The following is an 18321-nucleotide window of genomic DNA, read 5'->3' as shown; positions in this document are numbered from 1 at the left end:
GTGCCGCAACAAAGACCCAGCACAGCCAATAAATAAATAAATAAATACATAGATAGATAGATAGATAGATAGATAGATAGATAGATAGATAGATATTGTGCTTGCATGGTATATGCATGGTACTTATTTATTTAAAAATAAATAAATAGAAATAAAAACAACGCTCACTGAAACATATCAATACTGAGTAAAAATTTTTCAGGTCTGATGCCTATAAATGAATACTTACTAATGAAAAAAAAAATGAAAACCGAAAGAACAAGTCTATCCAAATCCAGGTTCAAACGATGAGATGTTCTTTGGGCATAGGGAGCAGAACATGGAGGGAGTAAAAATCCACGGGAAAAAATACAAGAAGGTCCAGTCACAGGGCTCACCTGAAAGACCACTCTGGACTTCTCCAAAAGGTAGGTCCTCATGTTGGCCCCAATGATGCGGTACCTCTTGTCAAAGCCAATCTGAATGTACTTTCCGAAACGGCTACTGTTGTCGTTGCGAGTGGTTTTAGCATTCCCAATGGCCTGTGCAGAACAAACAAACAAAAAGTGTGCACAACATGGTGAGTTTTCTTAAATTTCAGGACTGTATGCTCATGGCGGCACCTCTATTCCCTCCCTCTTCCTTCCTTCTAGAACCTCTCTACTATTAGGATGACAATGGGCCGAGCTAAAAGAAAACAAAACAACTTCACTTTCTTGCTTCCCTTACTCCTAACGATGGCCAATGAGAGTGATGAGTTGACTGACGGTCTCTCTAAAGGGGACTAAACAGCTGGAAGGTGCACTGACCTTCCCATTGACCTTCCTCTCTTCTTCCTTTTCCTACCTGGAATGTGCATGTGATGGCTACAGCTGCAGCAGTCACCTTGGGACCACGAGGGAAAGGTCTAGAGAATCAAAGAAAGGTCTAGAGAATCACAGAAACCACTGCTCTGACATCCTTGAGCCACTAAATCAATGCCAGCACCCAAGAGCGCTAGACTTTCTGTGAGAAAAATGAATCTTCTGGGGCTTAATCCACTTTGATCAGGTCTCCACTGATCAAACGTCAAATATCGTTCCCAACTGTTAAATGGTACTTCCTAGAAAGAGACCAAATGTCAAACGCCCCCCTCCCCCCAACACACACATCATCACTAGGACATATCAGGAAGCCATCAACCTCTTGGTACTATTTCTTACACAGCAGCAGGGACACAGTTCAAAACACGAGACAATGATGTAAAAGACGAGTGGCTAAATGACTGGTCTCACTGTGTGATTATTCACTTTCTATAAAACATCACATTGCTGATGGGTTGGTAATGAACATACTAATATTGAAACCCCTTTCACATGTTTACTTTTCAGGTGGTTACAACACTCGAAAAATATCCACTGTAACTTTTCAGTTGTCTAGGAAATTTGAGGCACAAAGAGGCTAAAAGAAGATCACGATTTTGGAGGCCCTGAGGGACCCAGCCCAGCCTGGCCTCTCATCACTCTTGCCCTCTGTCTCCAGCCTCTTATGATCCTGAACTTGCTATTCTTTCTCAAAAGACCTGTGTTCTCTCTGCCTCCTCCCCCACCCCCCAAGTTTCACAAACATGGTTCCCTCTACTGGGAACACTCTCTGCCCATGCTCCCTCCACCTCTTCTTTCTGGTCTCAGCTCAAATGTGGCTTCTTCAGGAAGGCCTACCCTGGCCTCATAAGCGAGGGGAGCTCCCACACCATGTGCTCTCCCAGGCCTCACTCTGCACGTCCCCTTGTTTCCCTAACCCCCATCTCCACGAGACACCACCCTGTCTCTGTGAGAGTGAGGTGTGCACGTCTGCTTCCCCATGGGACCTCCCACACTCACTCCAGTGCCCAGCACACAGCAGGCATTCAAAACATCTGAGTGAATGGAAGCATAGATGAACTTGGGTTTTGGTTTTCTTTCCTGTGAAATAAGAATTTTGAAGTCCTTGTCCTCGAAGGTCACTTGCCTCTTTAGGTCCCTAAAATCTCCTGTTAGGGTCATGAATACATATTTTTTTCTTTTACGGTTTAAAGTGTATACAGCAACCTATACATCACATATACAGTGTGTACCTCTGTAGGAAAGTGGGGAAAGTGTAACCCCAGTACATTGCATTGCTCTGAAGGGAACCATGGAGCATGGAACATGCCCCTAAGGTCAGGGCGAGGCTGGAGTCTGGCCAAGCTGAAACGACCGTCAAAGAGATGACTAATCTGAGGAGTTTACGTCATCACTCATGCCCCTCAGCATCCACCAACCTCATCATCTCAGCAGAGGCTTCACTGCACCCACTTCCAAGAGAGCCCTGATCCTTCAAGGCACCATGTGACAAGCCACTGTCAGACTTCAGGAAGCCTATTCTGTTTGAAAAGTGGCAAGGAGGGCTGTATTCCCTAAAATGCAGGTAAAAGTGATGGTTTCCCAGGCCTCCATCACAAGCTAGGTCCTGGGCTGGGATCCCTTTAGTTTCCCTGAATCCAGACAAGAATCCCAGGGGAGAGGCATTATCAACTTTCCTCATACTTATGGGAAAATTTAGGCTTAGAGAGGGTAAGCAGTGTGCCCAGGGTCACATGGCTGGGAAGTGCCAACACCAAGATATAAATTCAGATATAACTGAGCCCACAGTCTGTGTTCATTCCACTTGGTTTCGCAGTCCTTTTCCAACTCTCCAAACTACTCACCACCAGACAGGAGCTGCCACCCATGTGGGTAACTTCTCTCATCTCAAACAGCCAGGTCAAATCAAAGGATAAAGACAAAGACATGAATCCTCACTTTTACCTTTTCATAAGAAAGGGGAGAAAAGCCTTTCAGAGGATGGCAGGGAACCAACTCATTACTCTGACAACCAGTAGATAAGCAATCAAACATCCATCCTAACTTCCCTGTGTAAACTCTATCAGCGTAACTAGTTGGCAAGGAGAAGTTTCTCTTCCTAAACTTATTCCAGCTGATAAATGCAAGAGGAAAAATAGAATGAGAACGTCACCATTTTGTAACTCCTGATGAATTAATAGGTCTAGGCATAAGCAATGGCTGCTGACATCACCAAAAGACACCTAAATATTCTGTGCCTCTTGACGGGAATACATACCACCACCAATAAAGGGTTCTTGGATTTTAAGAACAAACGAGCAAACAAACAAACCTAAATCTAATCAAGCCTCTAAATTTTACTACCCTTTCAAAGGATATACAGAGGCCAAAGGAACATGTTAACAACATCAGGAGGGTGCAATCAGCAAAGGCCAGTTTGTATAAAATTCTAAAGGATTATCTAGTTTCAAACAAAAAATCTCGATTCCAAAATTTCAAAAAATTCAAATTTTGTCATTTCTAAAATGGCAACAAGAACCCTTACCATATCTGAGATCACTCCTTGTGGTAGCTTAGGGAAAGCTTGCCAACAGTCTAAAGATCACTGCCAAAAGGTCTATCCTCCTTACCTCACTAGGCTGCTTTGAGAAGTGATATAATGGATCTACAAGTACTCTGAAAGTATATAATGCTACCCACAAAGGGAAGGGGTTGTTTGTATTATTACTACCAAACCCATAAACTCTACTCTGGGCTTGAAGGACTTCCCACTTCTACACGTGTGTGAAGGACCTGCACGTTGTTCTTTATCTTTTAAACCCCTGCTAGGTTTTTTGTTGTTGTTGCTTATTGACTTAGAAAACATTCTGATGCATGAGGAAAACAAATCCAGTTGTTATAGATAAAAACCCAGGCTTTGACTCTGAGTCCACAATCCAACAAAAGACACAGTTACGATACAAATAGTTAAAATTTGGAAAATGAACAAATGACGTATGCAGGGAATGCATGGAAGAAACTCACATGACCAATAAACATAAGATACTCAACCTCAGTGGAAATCAGAGAAATGTAGACAAAAATGAAAGTCCAGAGTGGCAATAACTAAAGAACTTTGATACTATGAAATGATGATGAGGATGTGAGGAAAAAGGAACTCTCATACACTGCTGGTCCAAATGTAAACTGCAACAGCCATTCTTAAGAACAATTTGGCACATCTAGTAAAATTGAACATATATGGACCTAACAATCCAGCAACTGTACTTCTAGATACTACCTAGAGAAACTCACACAAGTGTACAAGTGGGTGTGCAAAAGAATGTTTAATGCAGGCTGTATTTAACAATAAAAAATACAATCTAAATATCTACCAATAGGAGGAAGAGATAAATAAAATGTGGAATATTCATAAATGGGATGCTAAAAAGCTGTTAAACTAAACTAGAGCATGATACATGGATAAATAAAAAAATAATGAGTGAAAAGCAAGTTGCAAAGTGGTTAAAAGAATATGATACCATTTATATGTGATATAAAAGAACTACCTTTTTCTGGTTTATACATGTACAAATATGTAGTAAAGTAAAAATGGACTGGAACAAATCATTTCAATATGATTGCGATTATACAATAACGAGATGCATATCAACCAGTGTGGAAACAGAAAAGGAAGAAATTAGCCAATGCTGGCAGAACAGGAAACGCTTTAAGAAGTGTAAGATGAAGTGGATCTTAAAGGGTGAGTAGAATTTTACCAGTGGGGAAGGAAAAGGAATTTTATTTATAAATATAGTGTAGGCAAAGGGACAGGGGTATGTGAGAGCCCCAACAAGTGAGGAATGGCTAGAGTGTGTTGAAACATGAGAGAAAACAAGAGGAGAAGGTAAGGTATGTTAGGGGCAGATTCTTGTATGAATAGGTTAATAGTTGTAGGCCTTCTTGCTTCTTCAGCTTAAAAAAAAAGTCAAACCCTGAAAATTACACAGTAACTGGTCTTAGTTTCTGTCAATTCTGCTCACTGTACCCCTAGCCCCCTTTCTTTCTCCCAGGTTGAGGGGAGTCTCTGGGGCTCCTAGAGTTGTATGCCTGCAGACTCCAGTCAGCCCAAGAAGCCATGTGACCCCTCTGGGCTGGGCTTGGGTTCTGTCCCTGCTCTATCAGTCTCTTGACTAGCAATATCTTTTTAATCAGTGCAGACCTGTGAACAAATCACTCCCAGGATGCTGACAAGCTCTTAAACAGAATGGGGTCAGAGAGCTCTGGCGCTGACAATAAATCATCCCAATCCACCCCAGCCAATCCCAAGCCACCCTCAAGTCACCTTTAATTCAAACAACTGCCACTTAGCGCAGCCCACTGGGAATTCCGCCTCCTCAGACGGCCCTCAACTCTCCGACTCCCTAGGAGGCATTTGCAGCTGCTGGCCTGCAGAAATAATGAGGTGATGACATGACCATAACTGATTGCTTCGTTGGGAGGTGCCAGCCGTCCCCGGGACAGGACTGGAGTCATCAGTAATCAGCTGTGCCCTGATTAAAACATGACGTGCACTGGCTGTAACCCTCTGAGGAGCCACAAAGCTGACTGGGCTTCCTGACACAAGGGCCCAAGTAAGACTCTGAACTTGTGAAAAGTTGGGTCTTGGCAGAGCAGAAGCTGCTCTTTCTCTACTTGACAACACTCTAATTCCACCTAGAGTTCTTCCTGGCAATAATTCTTCCTCCCCATGTTCATGTCCAATATTTCTCTCAAATGTAATATTCAATAACAGCTCAAGGGATAGTCTCTATGATAACAAAACTCTGTACTTGACAGAATGAGCCCTCTGGACTTACCCACATAATTTCCAAAGTACCAATTTGCACAACTGTAGAAATGTAATGTTCTGAGCTCAAACCACTGTAGCATTTGTTTACGTGACATCACGCAAGATTGGGCTGGGTCATGTACACACTCTCCTTCTCTAGGGGTGTGCATGTGGCTCTCACATTTCTTCCATGCCTCCCCAGCAGTCCACCAGCTTACTCAAGCTATAACAGATACTGAAAACATTAGATCATTTCAGATCACAGTCATTTAAAAAACATTCCCAAAGCAGCGACCCAAACAGGTGCACGCCAATGTTCACAGCAGCATTATTCACACTGGCCAAAAGGTGGACACAACCCAACTATCAGCGCAGGAATGGATAAACAAAATGTGGTATACACATGCAACAAAATGTTATGCAGCCATTAAAAAAACCCCACAAAGTCCTGATGCATGCTACAACATGGATGAACCTTGGAAACATTATGCTAAGTGAAATCAGCCTGACACAAGAGGACTGATGTCATATGATTCCACTTGTATGAGAGACACCAAAGAGGCAAATTCACAGGGACAGAAATTAGAATAGAGGTTACCAGGGGCTGAGTAGAGGGGAAAATAGGACGTTATTGCTGAATGGGTACAGAGTTTCTGTTTGGATGATTAAAAAAAAATTCTGGAAATGGATGGTGGTGATGGTTGCACAACATTGTGAATGTACTTAATACCACTCAACTGTACACTTAAAATGGTTAAGGTGATAAATTTTATATTACGTATGTTTTACTACAACAAAACAATAAAATTAAAAAAAAAATCATTCCCCCTGTGTCTTGTACCTGCTTAATAATGTGGTGATCTGTCTTCACTAAATTCCTATCTTGGCTAACAAGAACTGTGTTCAGTCACCAGAGATCAAACAGGTTTCTTCCCTTCCCTGTTTTGTCCAGAATAACTACGTACTTTACCTCCAAAAGAAGAGGCACTCTGTGTCTCTGCAATCTTACTACCTAAAAGATGAACTGCATTTTGAAACTCAGAGGCAAAGGAAAAGCTGAAATCCTGGTCTCACTCCCACCTAAGATGAAACATGATGCTAATCGCAGAGTGCTGTCTTAGCTGCTTCCATTTAAGTGCAGTAGACGGCCCAAGGAGGGTGTGGACTCAAGTCCATGATCGTCTCCTGAATCCAGGCCATGGCCAGGCCACCACCTTGGGTCTTAGAATAAATGCTATGAGCAAAGAGGCTACCAACTAAATGTCTGACAAAAGGAAGTTAAATTATGGTAAAACCATCTATTAATGTATGTTTGTAGCCAATAAGTTTGTAAAAAGCTTAATAATATGGGGACAAGGCATATACTGTAATAGTCAGTGAAAAAGCTGGAAGGAAATATACCAAAATATGGAACAATTATTAGCAGGCTGTAGGCTCATGGGGGATTATTCCCTTTTCTTCCATATTTTCCAGTGACTCCTTCCTACCTTTTTAATATTTATTCAATAAATGGTTCTCAAACAGGTGTAGGACCCAGATCCGCAGCACCAGGATCACCTAGGAACTTGTGAGAAATGCAGATTCTCAGGCACTTCTGAATCAGAAACTCTGGGGGTGGTGCCCAGCTATCTGCTTTAACAAGGCCTCCAGGCGATTCTGATGCACAGTCAAGTTTAAGAACAACTGTAATCTAATAAAAGTGTTTTTCTGTTTGTTTTTATCTGTTTGGTAAAAATGCCTTCAACTGTATTGACCATTTCCCAGTTCATACAAGAACAGATACCAAAACTTGCTTTTGTCTAATTCTTAGTGAACACAGTGTGTCTGATTACTCAGCAGAGAGTAAAACTTCTCTGGATAATGCAACTCTGTAGGCAGGAGAGTTTGCCTGGATAATCAACGAGCTCCTATGAACTGAGACCCAATTTACTCCTGCACTTGGTAAAGGAAGAGGGAGAGAGAGGGGACCTGGGAAGGTCCAGGCAGGTTCTTGTTCCCCCAGCTCCAAAATAATCTGAAGGACCAACCACACCGGTGCTTTGTGTCTTAATCGACGGGGCTCAAGGCTGTGCAGAGAAACCTGACGCTGTTTTCGCAGCTTTTGGTCTCAACCGAATTTCTTCTTACTAAAACAAAGGGGCTGTTTGGGGCTGGCAGAAGGGCCTACTCCTAAGAGACTGCAGCCCAGACAATAATGAAGAGCTTCAGCTTCAAAGGCAGGAAATCAAAGCTGGCTCAGGGACTGTGCAGCCATTTAGCTCAACTCCATGAGAATGAAGCTTTTATAAGGAACGGAAGAAAAAGAGAAATGGAGTTCTGACCCTATAACATGGTTTACTATAGCTAGACCTAAGGTTTTGGAAATATCTCTGGCCCTGCACTTGCATCAGCCGCTCTGAGGCCACCCAGCCGGGAGGTAGGGGTGGTGAAGAGACAGGCAAGACCTGTCCGTGCCAACAAAGGTAACATTTTCTGAGGATCTTCCAACAGATTCTGTGTCGTCACATAGCTTGACTCTATCTACCCCCAAAAGATAAAACGTCCAAATATTTTTTGGGAAAAAGGGGAATCTTTTACCTAGGCCTCCTCACCGCCATGAAGATTGCCCTCCTGATTCAGCGGACCTTCATAGCATCAAATGGTTTTGGTGGGACACTGATTTGCTGACACAGGATGGCAGCAGGGGGGAGGAACACAGCAGAGATGGCGATAGATGGGGGAGGACTGTCACGACAGTATTCAGCAGAGTCAAAACAAGGAAAACATGAAGAGGTCACTCTATCCAATATTGGGGACCTGGGCTACCAGGTCAGAATATTCCCAAATCTGTGGTTTTAGGGGCACCTTTGAAATTCTTCCCTCAGCAGTGGACAATGGGTTCTTGGGGAGAGGCATGAATGCTGACCACGTGAGTGGCTTCCAAGAACTCTGTGATCGGCCACGCGAGGCTGGACGCTCAGCAGTCTTATTGCCAGCAGAAGGGACTCCAGCAAAGAAGGCCAAGGACATTTGCATGGCTTTACCTCCATGATGGGACTGGACGCCAGGACCTTCTCTTCGATGTTGGTGTCACTGGCCGAGCCACTAACCGTGGCGAAATAGCGCATGGCGTACTTGGCCGACACGGTCTTGCCGGCTCCAGACTCCCCGCTGACTATGATGGACTGGTTCTTCTCATCTCTGCAAAGGAAAAAGCCTTGGTCAGTCGCTGGCCGTGGAAAGGCATAGTCGCCTTCCAATGACACTGTCGCCTTCCAATGACACTGTTGACAAGGGCCCGAACCCAATCAGGAGCATCCCTCCCTCGTTTAGGAGTAAATGTGAGGGGCAGCGTAAAAATAGCCCACCTTTCTTCATACGCTTGCTTGCACAAGATCTGAAAGTGGGAGAAAGAAGCTCTGAGAAGGGCTTATAAATCCTATTTTATGACCTGAGGGAATGGGGATGTAGCCGTCGGGTCACTCTCCCAAGTTCTCTCTGGAGGCAGTACCCCATAGACCACTCCCTTACATAGACATCCCCTGAGAACTTACATAAATATACACTTTCAGTTACATAATCTCGCCTTTCTGTTACATGCCCATCTTGTGTCACTTTCTTCAAGACCAAGGTTCTTTTCTTCTCCTCTTGCATTTGAGCCTAGCATGCCAGCAGACACAGTTCTGAACATTTTTGTTCATGCAGATCTATCACAAAGGGCATGCTACTAACCACCAGGCTGATCTTGCCTCAAGGTTCCCAGAAATTAGATAAAACAGCTATTGATTGCAATAAGAGGGAGTTCAGTCAGACTAAATGGGAGGCAGAGAGCAGATACTCTACATCAGATAAAATGTATCTGTATGTATCCCTTTGAGACAGATACAAGACAGACAAGTAATGGAAAACACAGCCTATCTGGTCTCCAAGGAACATGGATGTTCAAGCAGGGAGTAAGAACAAACATCTGGGGCATGAGTTTGGGAAACGAATTGCTTGTAAGAGCTATGCTCAGCCATCTACCTCCAGCCCACAAATCCACTGCCAGGAGGACGGCAGGCACTTCGCTTTCAATCTGCAGTACCTTTAACAGTGCCTGGTATAGAGAATACACCCGAGATAAAATATTATGTTGGAGGAGAAGCCAACTTAGGGATCAACCAGCCCTCTTCCTTTCCAGGTGAAGAAACCGAGAAGTGTGAAGTCAGGTTTAGAACACAGGTCTCCTGGCACCAGCCCAGTACTCCTAACACCAGCTCCTGTGGCTTCCTGGGCAGGGCTGGCTACAGAAAGAACGGCTTGCCCCACCTCGGTAATTATCAGCACAGGCAGATTGTACCTGATCAGCACAGGTGGATGAATGTTGGCCCTGCTTCTGGGCCAACAGCTGAGAAGCTGAAAAAGTGGTGTGATGACACTGATGTCAACTAGAGGTGAACTAGAAAGACAGACAAGAACCGGTTTGAAAGGGGGCCCCCGGGGGAGAGTCAGGTGTGGTAGCCGGGCTGAAGAAACCTTAACCTTCAGCTGCTTTTCAAGATCAGCAACGAGCTGAGCAGTCTCAGCTCACACACACCATCATTAAGTGGGGAGGGACCTGAGTGAATACAGGCGACTAGTAGATGCTATTGAGAAGATGAAGCTGAAAAAATTGATCTTTCAAATTGGCTATACAACCAATTACCTGAAAAGTTACATAGAATCTCACCTAGTATTTGGAGGATGGAATAAGAAGTGGCTTTCGGAGTGCCCTTGTAGCTCTAGGATACCACGGTCATGAGAGTGTGTTTCTCCTCTCCTTGGTTCTGTGAAAACCTCATATTGAAAGGTGGCCTCTGAAGAAGCCTGTGGATGCCTACAGTTCCCATTCTCATTTGTTGTTTAAATCTGATATGACATCCACTGGACCCTGGGGACCAGGACAGGTATCACCCCTCCTCTTCTCAATACCATCATAATCAACTCCTTAGAGAACTGCTCAGAAGCACAAGCATCCCCAGGGACTAAGGGTCTAACAAGCTGGGCTTTAGACCTATGAAAGAGAACCAAGTTTGATGCCACCTTTAAAACCACCTGAATCTGCAACAAGGAGAACTAAATGGCAGGAGCCATACCCAAAAGTTTGGAGTTTTGCTCAAAGTCTGTATGTTTAACCCAAAAAGGATGAGCACAGGTTGTGTCTAAGACTTAGTCCTCTTCAGAGAACCACATCGAATGGGGAGGTATATACTGTCCAAAGAACTTAATAAGGATCCCTGGGAGCAATATGTGGATGCCAGGAGAGAATTAATCAGATTGGTGGGGGGCTAGGGGTCGTGAGTGCTGCCAGGCTCCCTGCGGCAACACAGCACACAGAGGGAACTGAACTGCGAAGAGACCCAGATAACATACTACATCTGGCACAAAAAAGGCGGCACAGACCAGTGACACCTGTCACTTTTCACTTGCTGTGTCAAGATGGGCATTGCCCTGTGCATCACTGGGAAATGACTGAAAAGTCACACACTGCTCAGGAAAGAGAATGACTCATACAAGTGGCAGAAAACTTTGAGGACCAAGCAGGCTATTCCAAGTGTAGGTGGCCAGAAAGGCAAAAAGGCAGGGCTACTTCACGTGACAACAAAGTGTCAAGACCTCACAAAGAGAGGGAATCAAGGCAGGGAAACAAAAAACTGGCAGGACATGGAAGCTAACTTTGGTGTTTTGATGAAAATGCATATACGTGGCAAAACTATTATCAGGGGTTACAAACATCCCCAAGTGTTTCAAATCTTTACACTCGAGGCTCTTGGGCATGAGGGAGTCTGGGCAACGACCATTAGTGCTAACTCCCACCTAATTTGGTGGGTAGTCAAACTGATGCTGATAAGACTAAAGTCAGGGAAATTCAACTCTTCTTAGACCAACAAGGACCTTTTAACAACTCCCCTTACTGAGACCAACTTAAAATATTTTTTTAAATTGATGATTTTTATTTACATCCACTGCACTTCTGCACATCCTACCTACGCCCATTCTTAGTCTACTACATGGCCGGGTGCACATGACGTATCTGTACACTATTTGTAACGGCCCATAAGCTGGCCTTGGGGATGATGTGTAACAGCATCTTCAGTCTGTTCTACCCATATTAGCTTTGCTTCCAACTCAACTAGAGAACACAAGACCAGAATACGGGCAGTAAAAACAAACTTGACTTTGAACCTCACGTGCACTGGTTAGCTGCCTGACTTTGGGCAAGGGAGTTGACCTCCTGACCCTCAGATTATCTCAGTCCAGTCTCTTATGACTTTGATCCCCAACCATGCTCATGCTCTTCTAGGTGGTCACCTTGACTTAGGGACCTAGGTCTCTAATTCATCCTAACATTCCTGCCAGATTAGATGTCTAAAGCACAGCTCTAATCACGCTCTCCCCGCTCAAAAAAAGTTAACTACTCGTTGCTTACCGAATCAAGTCCAAACTCCTTAGCTGAACCCCTCCACAATGCACATCCCAACGCTAAAACCCTTGACAAGCGTCGGCAGACTATGGTGCTAAGAACAGAACGCCGGGCTTTTGGTCTAAGGATCTTGTCTGAGTCCTGGTTCAGCCATCAGCAGGCTCTTTGTAAGCCTTAACCACATTACAGAGGATACCCCCATCTTACAGATTTGCTGCAAGATTATATGAAACGATCTCTACACTTTGTATAAGATGAGGGTATTATAGTCCAGACAAAATGAGCTACACGTCAGTCTCTGAAACTGCACACTTTCCCAGCACTGCCATTTATGGTTTTCCCCCTACCTGAAATCACCTTCAACATACACCCTTCTACTGAAGTCCGACCTGTCTCAGGCAGCCCAGCAGGCAATTATTTCTCTGCCTTCTAAAGTTTCACGTCATTTGCTTTGTGCCACTTGTGAGGCAGTGTCACCTCTCATCCCATATTGATGTCAGGCCCTGTGTGGTCATTTTACTTGCTGTGTGACCTTGGGTCACTTTTTTTCTCTGGGCTTTGTCTTTTCATCTTGTCAAGTACAAGGTTGTGACATGGACTCCCCCAGTGATTTAATCTGTCTCTGACATTCGATGATTCCGTGATCAAAATTGTAACAGGAAGTGTGGGTGGGGAAAAGCTCTCAGTTTCAAACTTCCATTACTTAGGGCTGGTTGTGGGGGAGATATTTATGAGCATGGAATTCTACCCGGTGTCCTTCAAAAACACAACCAACGTATGGCTCCATCCATTCGGCCCAGTTACAGACATGACTTAGCTGACAACTTGGGTCCATGTGCTTTTCAGTCAGTCCTTTTCTCCTGAGCCCAGTGAGGTTCCCTTTACAGGCATTCCTTGGAGATACTGCAGGTTCGTTTCCAGACCACCACAATAAGGCAAATATCCCAATAAAGAGAATATCACAGTAAAGCGTCACATGAATTTTTTGGTTTCCCAGTACATGTAAGTTATGTTTACACGATACTGTAGTCTATTAAGTGCACAATAGCATTATGTCTAAAAAAAACAATGTACATATCTTAATTTAAAAATACTTTATTGCAAAAAAAAAAATGCTAACCACCATCTGAGCCTTCAGCCAGCTGTAATCTTTTTGCTTCGGGGGGCATCCTGCTGCTGACTGGCCAGAGTGGTGGTGCTGAAGGCTGGGACGGCTGTGACCGTTTCTTAAAACAAGACCACAGTGCAGTTTGCTGCAGCGACTGACTCCTCCTTTCACTTGAACACTCAGAGCCATTGTAGGGTTATTAATAGGCCTAAGTTCAATATTGTGTCTTGGAAAAAAATAAAAAATAAAAATAAGCTGTGACAAAGTGAGAGAGTGGTATGGACATATATACACTACGAAACGTAAAATAGATAGCTAGTGGGAAGCAGCCGCATAGCACAGGGAGATCAGCTCGGTGCTTTGTGACCACCTAGAGGGGTGGGATAGGGAGGGAGGGAGGGAGGGAGACGTGAGAGGGAAGAGATATGGGAACATATGTCTATGCATAACTGATTCACTTTGTTATAAAGCAGAAACTAACACACCATTGTAAAGCAATTATACTCCAATAAAGATGTTACCCGGCAAGGATCTCATTTAGATTTGATGGAGAAGTCAAAAGCTTTACAGACAAGCAAAAGCTAAGAGAATTCAGCACCACCAAACCAGCTCTACAACAAATGTTAAAGGAACTTCTCTAAGTGGGAAACACAAGAGAAGAAAAGGACCTACAAAAACAAACCCAAAACAGTTAAGAAAATGGTCATAGGAACATACATATCAATAATTACCTTAAACGTGAATGGATTAAGTGCTCCAGCCAAAAGACACAGGCTTGCTGAATGGATACAAAAACAAGACCCATATATATGCTGTCTACAAGAGACCCACTTTAGACCTAGGGACACATACAGACTGAAAGTGAGGGGATGGAAAAAGATATTCCATGAAAATGGAAATCAAAAGAAAGCTGGAGTAGCTATACTCATATCAGATAAAATAGACTTTAAAATAAAGAATGTTACAAGAGACAAGGAAGGACACTACATAATGATCAAGGGATCAATCCAAGAAGAAGATATAACAATTATAAATATATATGCACCCAACATAGGAGCACCTCATTACATAAGGCAACTGCTAACAGCTATAAAAGAGGAAATTGACAGTAACACAATAATAGTGGGGGCTTTAACACCTCACTTACACCAATGGACAGATCATCCAAAATGAAAATTAATAAGGAAACAGAAGCTTTAAATGACACAATAGACCAGATAGATTTAATTGATATTTATAGGACATTCCATCCAAAAACAGCAGATTACACGTTCTTCTCAAGTGTGCACGGAACATTCTCCAGGATAGATCACATCTTGGGTCACAAATCAAGCCTCAGTAAATTTAAGAAAATTGAAATCATATCAAGCATCTTTTCTGATCACAACGCTATGAGATTAGAAATGAATTACAGGGGGAAAAACGTAAAAAACAGAAACACATGGAGGCTAAACAATACGTTACTAAATAACCAAGAGATCACTGAAGAAATCAAAGAGGAAATAAAAAAATACCTAGAGACAAATGACAATGAAAACACAACAACCCAAAACCTATGGGATGTAGCAAAAGCAGTTCTAAGAGGGAAGTTTATAGCTATACAAGCCTACCTAAAGAAACTAGAAAAATCTCAAGTAAACAATCTAACCTTACACCTAAAGAAACTGGAGAAAGAAGAACAAACAAAACCCAAAGTTAGCAGAAGGAAAGAAACCATAAAGATCAGAGCAGAAATAAATGAAATAGAAACAAAGAAAACAATAGCAAAGATCAATAAAACTAAAAGCTGGTTCTTTGAGAAGATAAACAAAATTGATAAGCCATTAGCCAGACTCATCAAGAAAAAGAGGGAGAGGACTGAAATCAATAAAATCAGAAATGAAAAAGGAGAAGTTACAACAGACACCGCAGAAATACAAAGCATCCTAAGAGACTACTACAAGCAACTTTATGCCAATAAAATGGACAACCTGGAAGAAATGGACAGATTCTTAGAAAGGTATAACCTTCCAAGACTGAACCAGGAAGAAGCAGAAAATATGAACAGACCAATCACAAGTAATGAAATTGAAACTGTCATTAAAAATCTTCCAACAAACAAAAGTCCAGGACCAGATGGCTTCACAGGTGAATTCTATCAAACATTTAGAGAAGAGCTAACACCTATCCTTCTCAAACTCTTCCAAAAAATTGCAGAGGAAGGAACACTCCCAAACTCATTCTATGAGGCCACCATCACCCTGATACCAAAACCAGACAAAGATACTACAAAAAAAGAAAATTACAGACCAATATCACTGATGAATATAGATGCAAAAATCCTCAACAAAATACTAGCAAACAGAATCCAACAACACATTAAAAGGATCATACACCATGATCAAGTGGGATTTATCCCAGGAATGCAAGGATTCTTCAATATATGCAAATCAATCAATGTGATACACCATATTAACAAATTGAAGAATAAAAACCATATGATCATCTCAATAGATGCAGAAAAAGCTTTTGACAAAATTCAACACCCATTTATGATAAAAACTCTCCAGAAAGTGGGCATAGAGGGAACCTACCTCAACATAATAAAGGCCATATATGACAAACCCACACCAAACATCATTCTCAACGGTGAAAAACTGAAAGCATTTCCTCTAAGATCAGGAACGAGACAAGGATGTCCACTCTCACCACTATTATTCAACATAGTTCTGGAAGTCCTAGCCACGGCAATCAGAGAAGAAAAAGAAATAAAAGGAATACAAATTGGAAAAGAAGAAATAAAACTGTGACTGTTTGCAGATGACATGATACTATACATAGAGAATCCTAAAACTGCCACCAGAAAACTGCTAGAGCTAATTAATGAATATGGTAAAGTTGCAGGATACAAAATTAATGCACAGAAATCTCTTGCATTCCTATACACTAATGATGAAAAATCTGAAAGAGAAATGATGGAAACACTCCCATTTACCATTGCAACAAAAAGAATAAAATACCTAGGAATAAACCTACCTAGGGAGACAAAAGACCTGTATGCAGAAAACTATAAGACACTGATGAAAGAAATTAAAGATGATACCAACAGATGGAGAGATATACCATGTTCTTGGATTGGAAGAATCAACATTGTGAAAATGACTATACTACCCAAAGCAATCTACAGATTCAATGCAATTCCTATCAAATTACCAATGGCATTTTTTACGGAGCTAGAACAAATCATCTTAAAATTTGTATGGAGACACAAAAGACCCCGAATAGCCAAAGCAGTCTTGAGGGAAAAAAACGGAGCTGGAGGAATCAGACTCCCTGACTTCAGACTATACTACAAAGCTACAGTAATCAAGACAATATGGTACTGGCACAAAAACAGAAACATAGATCAATGGAACAAGATAGAAAGCCCAGAGATAAACCCACGCACCTATGGTCAACTAATCTATGACAAAGGAGGCAAAGATATACAATGGAGAAAAGACAGTCTCTTCAATAAGTGGTGCTGGGAAAACTGGACAGCTACATGTAAAAGAATGAAATTAGAATACTCCCTAACACCATACACAAAAATAAACTCAAAATGGATTAGAGACCTAAATGTAAGACTGGACACTATAAAACTCTTAGAGGAAAACATAGGAAGAACACTCTTTGACATAAATCACAGCAAGATCTTTTTTGATCCACCTCCTAGAGTAATGGAAATAAAAACAAAAATAAACAAATGGGACCTAATGAAACTTCAAAGCTTTTGCACAGCAAAGGAAACCATAAACAAGATGAAAAGACAACCCTCAGAATGGGAGAAAATATTTGCAAACGAATCAACGGCTTGACAAAGGTTTAATCTCCAAAATATATAAACAGCTCATTCAGCTCAATATTAAAGAAACAAACACCCCAATCCAAAAATGGGCAGAAGACCTAAATAGATATTTCTCCAAAGAAGACATACAGACGGCCACGAAGCACATGAAAAGATGCTCAACATCACTAATTATTAGAGAAATGCAAATCAAAACTACAATGAGGTATCACCTCACACCAGTTAGAATGGGCATCATCAGAAAATCTACAAACAACAAATGCTGGAGAGGGTGTGGAGAAAAGGGAACCTTCTTGCACTGTTGGTGGGAATGTAAATTGATGCCACTATGGAGAACAATATGGAGGTTCCTTAAAAAACTAAAAATAGAATTACCATATGACCCAGCAATCCCACTACTGGGCATATACCCAGAGAAAACCGTAATTCAAAAAGACACATGCACCCGAATGTTCATTGCAGCACTATTTACAATAGCCAGGTCATGGAAGCAACCTAAATGCCCATCAACAGACGAATGGATAAAGAGGTTGTGGTACATATATACAATGGAATATTACTCAGCCATAAAAAGGAACGAAACTGAGTCATTTGTTGAGATGTGGATGGATCTAGAGACTGTCATACAGAGTGAAGTAAGCCAGAAAGAGAAAAACAAATATCGTATATTAACGCATGTATGTGGAACCTAGAAAAATGGTACAGATGAGCCCGTTTGCAGGGCAGAAGTTGAGACACAGATGTAGAGAACAGACATATGGACACCAAGGGGGGAAAACTGCGGTGGGGTGGGGATGGTGGTGTGCTGAATTGGGCGATTGGGATTGACATGTATACACTGATGTGTATAAAATTGATGACTAATAAGAACTGGCAGTATAAACAAACAAACAAAACAACTAATACTAAACTTTCATTGGGTTATTTGTATGGAAATATGTTAATATAAATGTTTCAGACATTACATGAAATTTCTAAAAATCTTATATGTTCTGGTATAATGTTGTAAGTCATAATCCTAGTTATTACTTTAAAATGTATATCTCAGAAATAACTAATTTTCTTGTCAACTGCATTATTATGAACTTTCATCAAATCTTTAACCGTGGTCATTTTTAAGTCTTTTGTCATTTACAGACAGTTCTGGGTGTACTCTGATGCTTTTGTAAATATGTTCCTATAAAAGGGTTTCATCTTCAGGAAATTCATGGAAAAGACTCTGACAAGTACAGGTTTCTGGTACCTGACTGTACTGCTGAACTGAATGAATAAGCATTTTCAGAACTCTAATGAAAAACTGATGAGCTCATAAAAGTGCTAACAAAAGATCAAGAT

General features: G+C 41.9%; 1 protein-coding gene across 2 annotated transcripts in view; it reads right to left on the bottom strand.

Annotated features, from left to right (window-relative positions):
• MYO5B (myosin VB) overlaps nucleotides 1-18321 on the bottom strand; it is a 372781-nt gene that overhangs the window by 148698 nt on the left and 205762 nt on the right. For both annotated transcript variants that reach the window (XM_061168927.1, XM_061168926.1), the window contains exons 5-6: nucleotides 8655-8811; nucleotides 378-521 (exon numbers count right to left, since the gene is read on the bottom strand). In XM_061168927.1, coding sequence (XP_061024910.1) covers nucleotides 378-521; nucleotides 8655-8811 — 301 coding nt within the window. The remainder of the gene's footprint in view (nucleotides 1-377; nucleotides 522-8654; nucleotides 8812-18321) is intronic.

Source organism: Eubalaena glacialis, chromosome 15, assembly GCF_028564815.1.
Source record: "Eubalaena glacialis isolate mEubGla1 chromosome 15, mEubGla1.1.hap2.+ XY, whole genome shotgun sequence".
Lineage (NCBI taxonomy): Eukaryota > Metazoa > Chordata > Mammalia > Artiodactyla > Balaenidae > Eubalaena > Eubalaena glacialis.
Note: the sequence above shows the minus strand (reverse complement) of the source record. Positions and strands in the feature narration are given on the sequence as shown.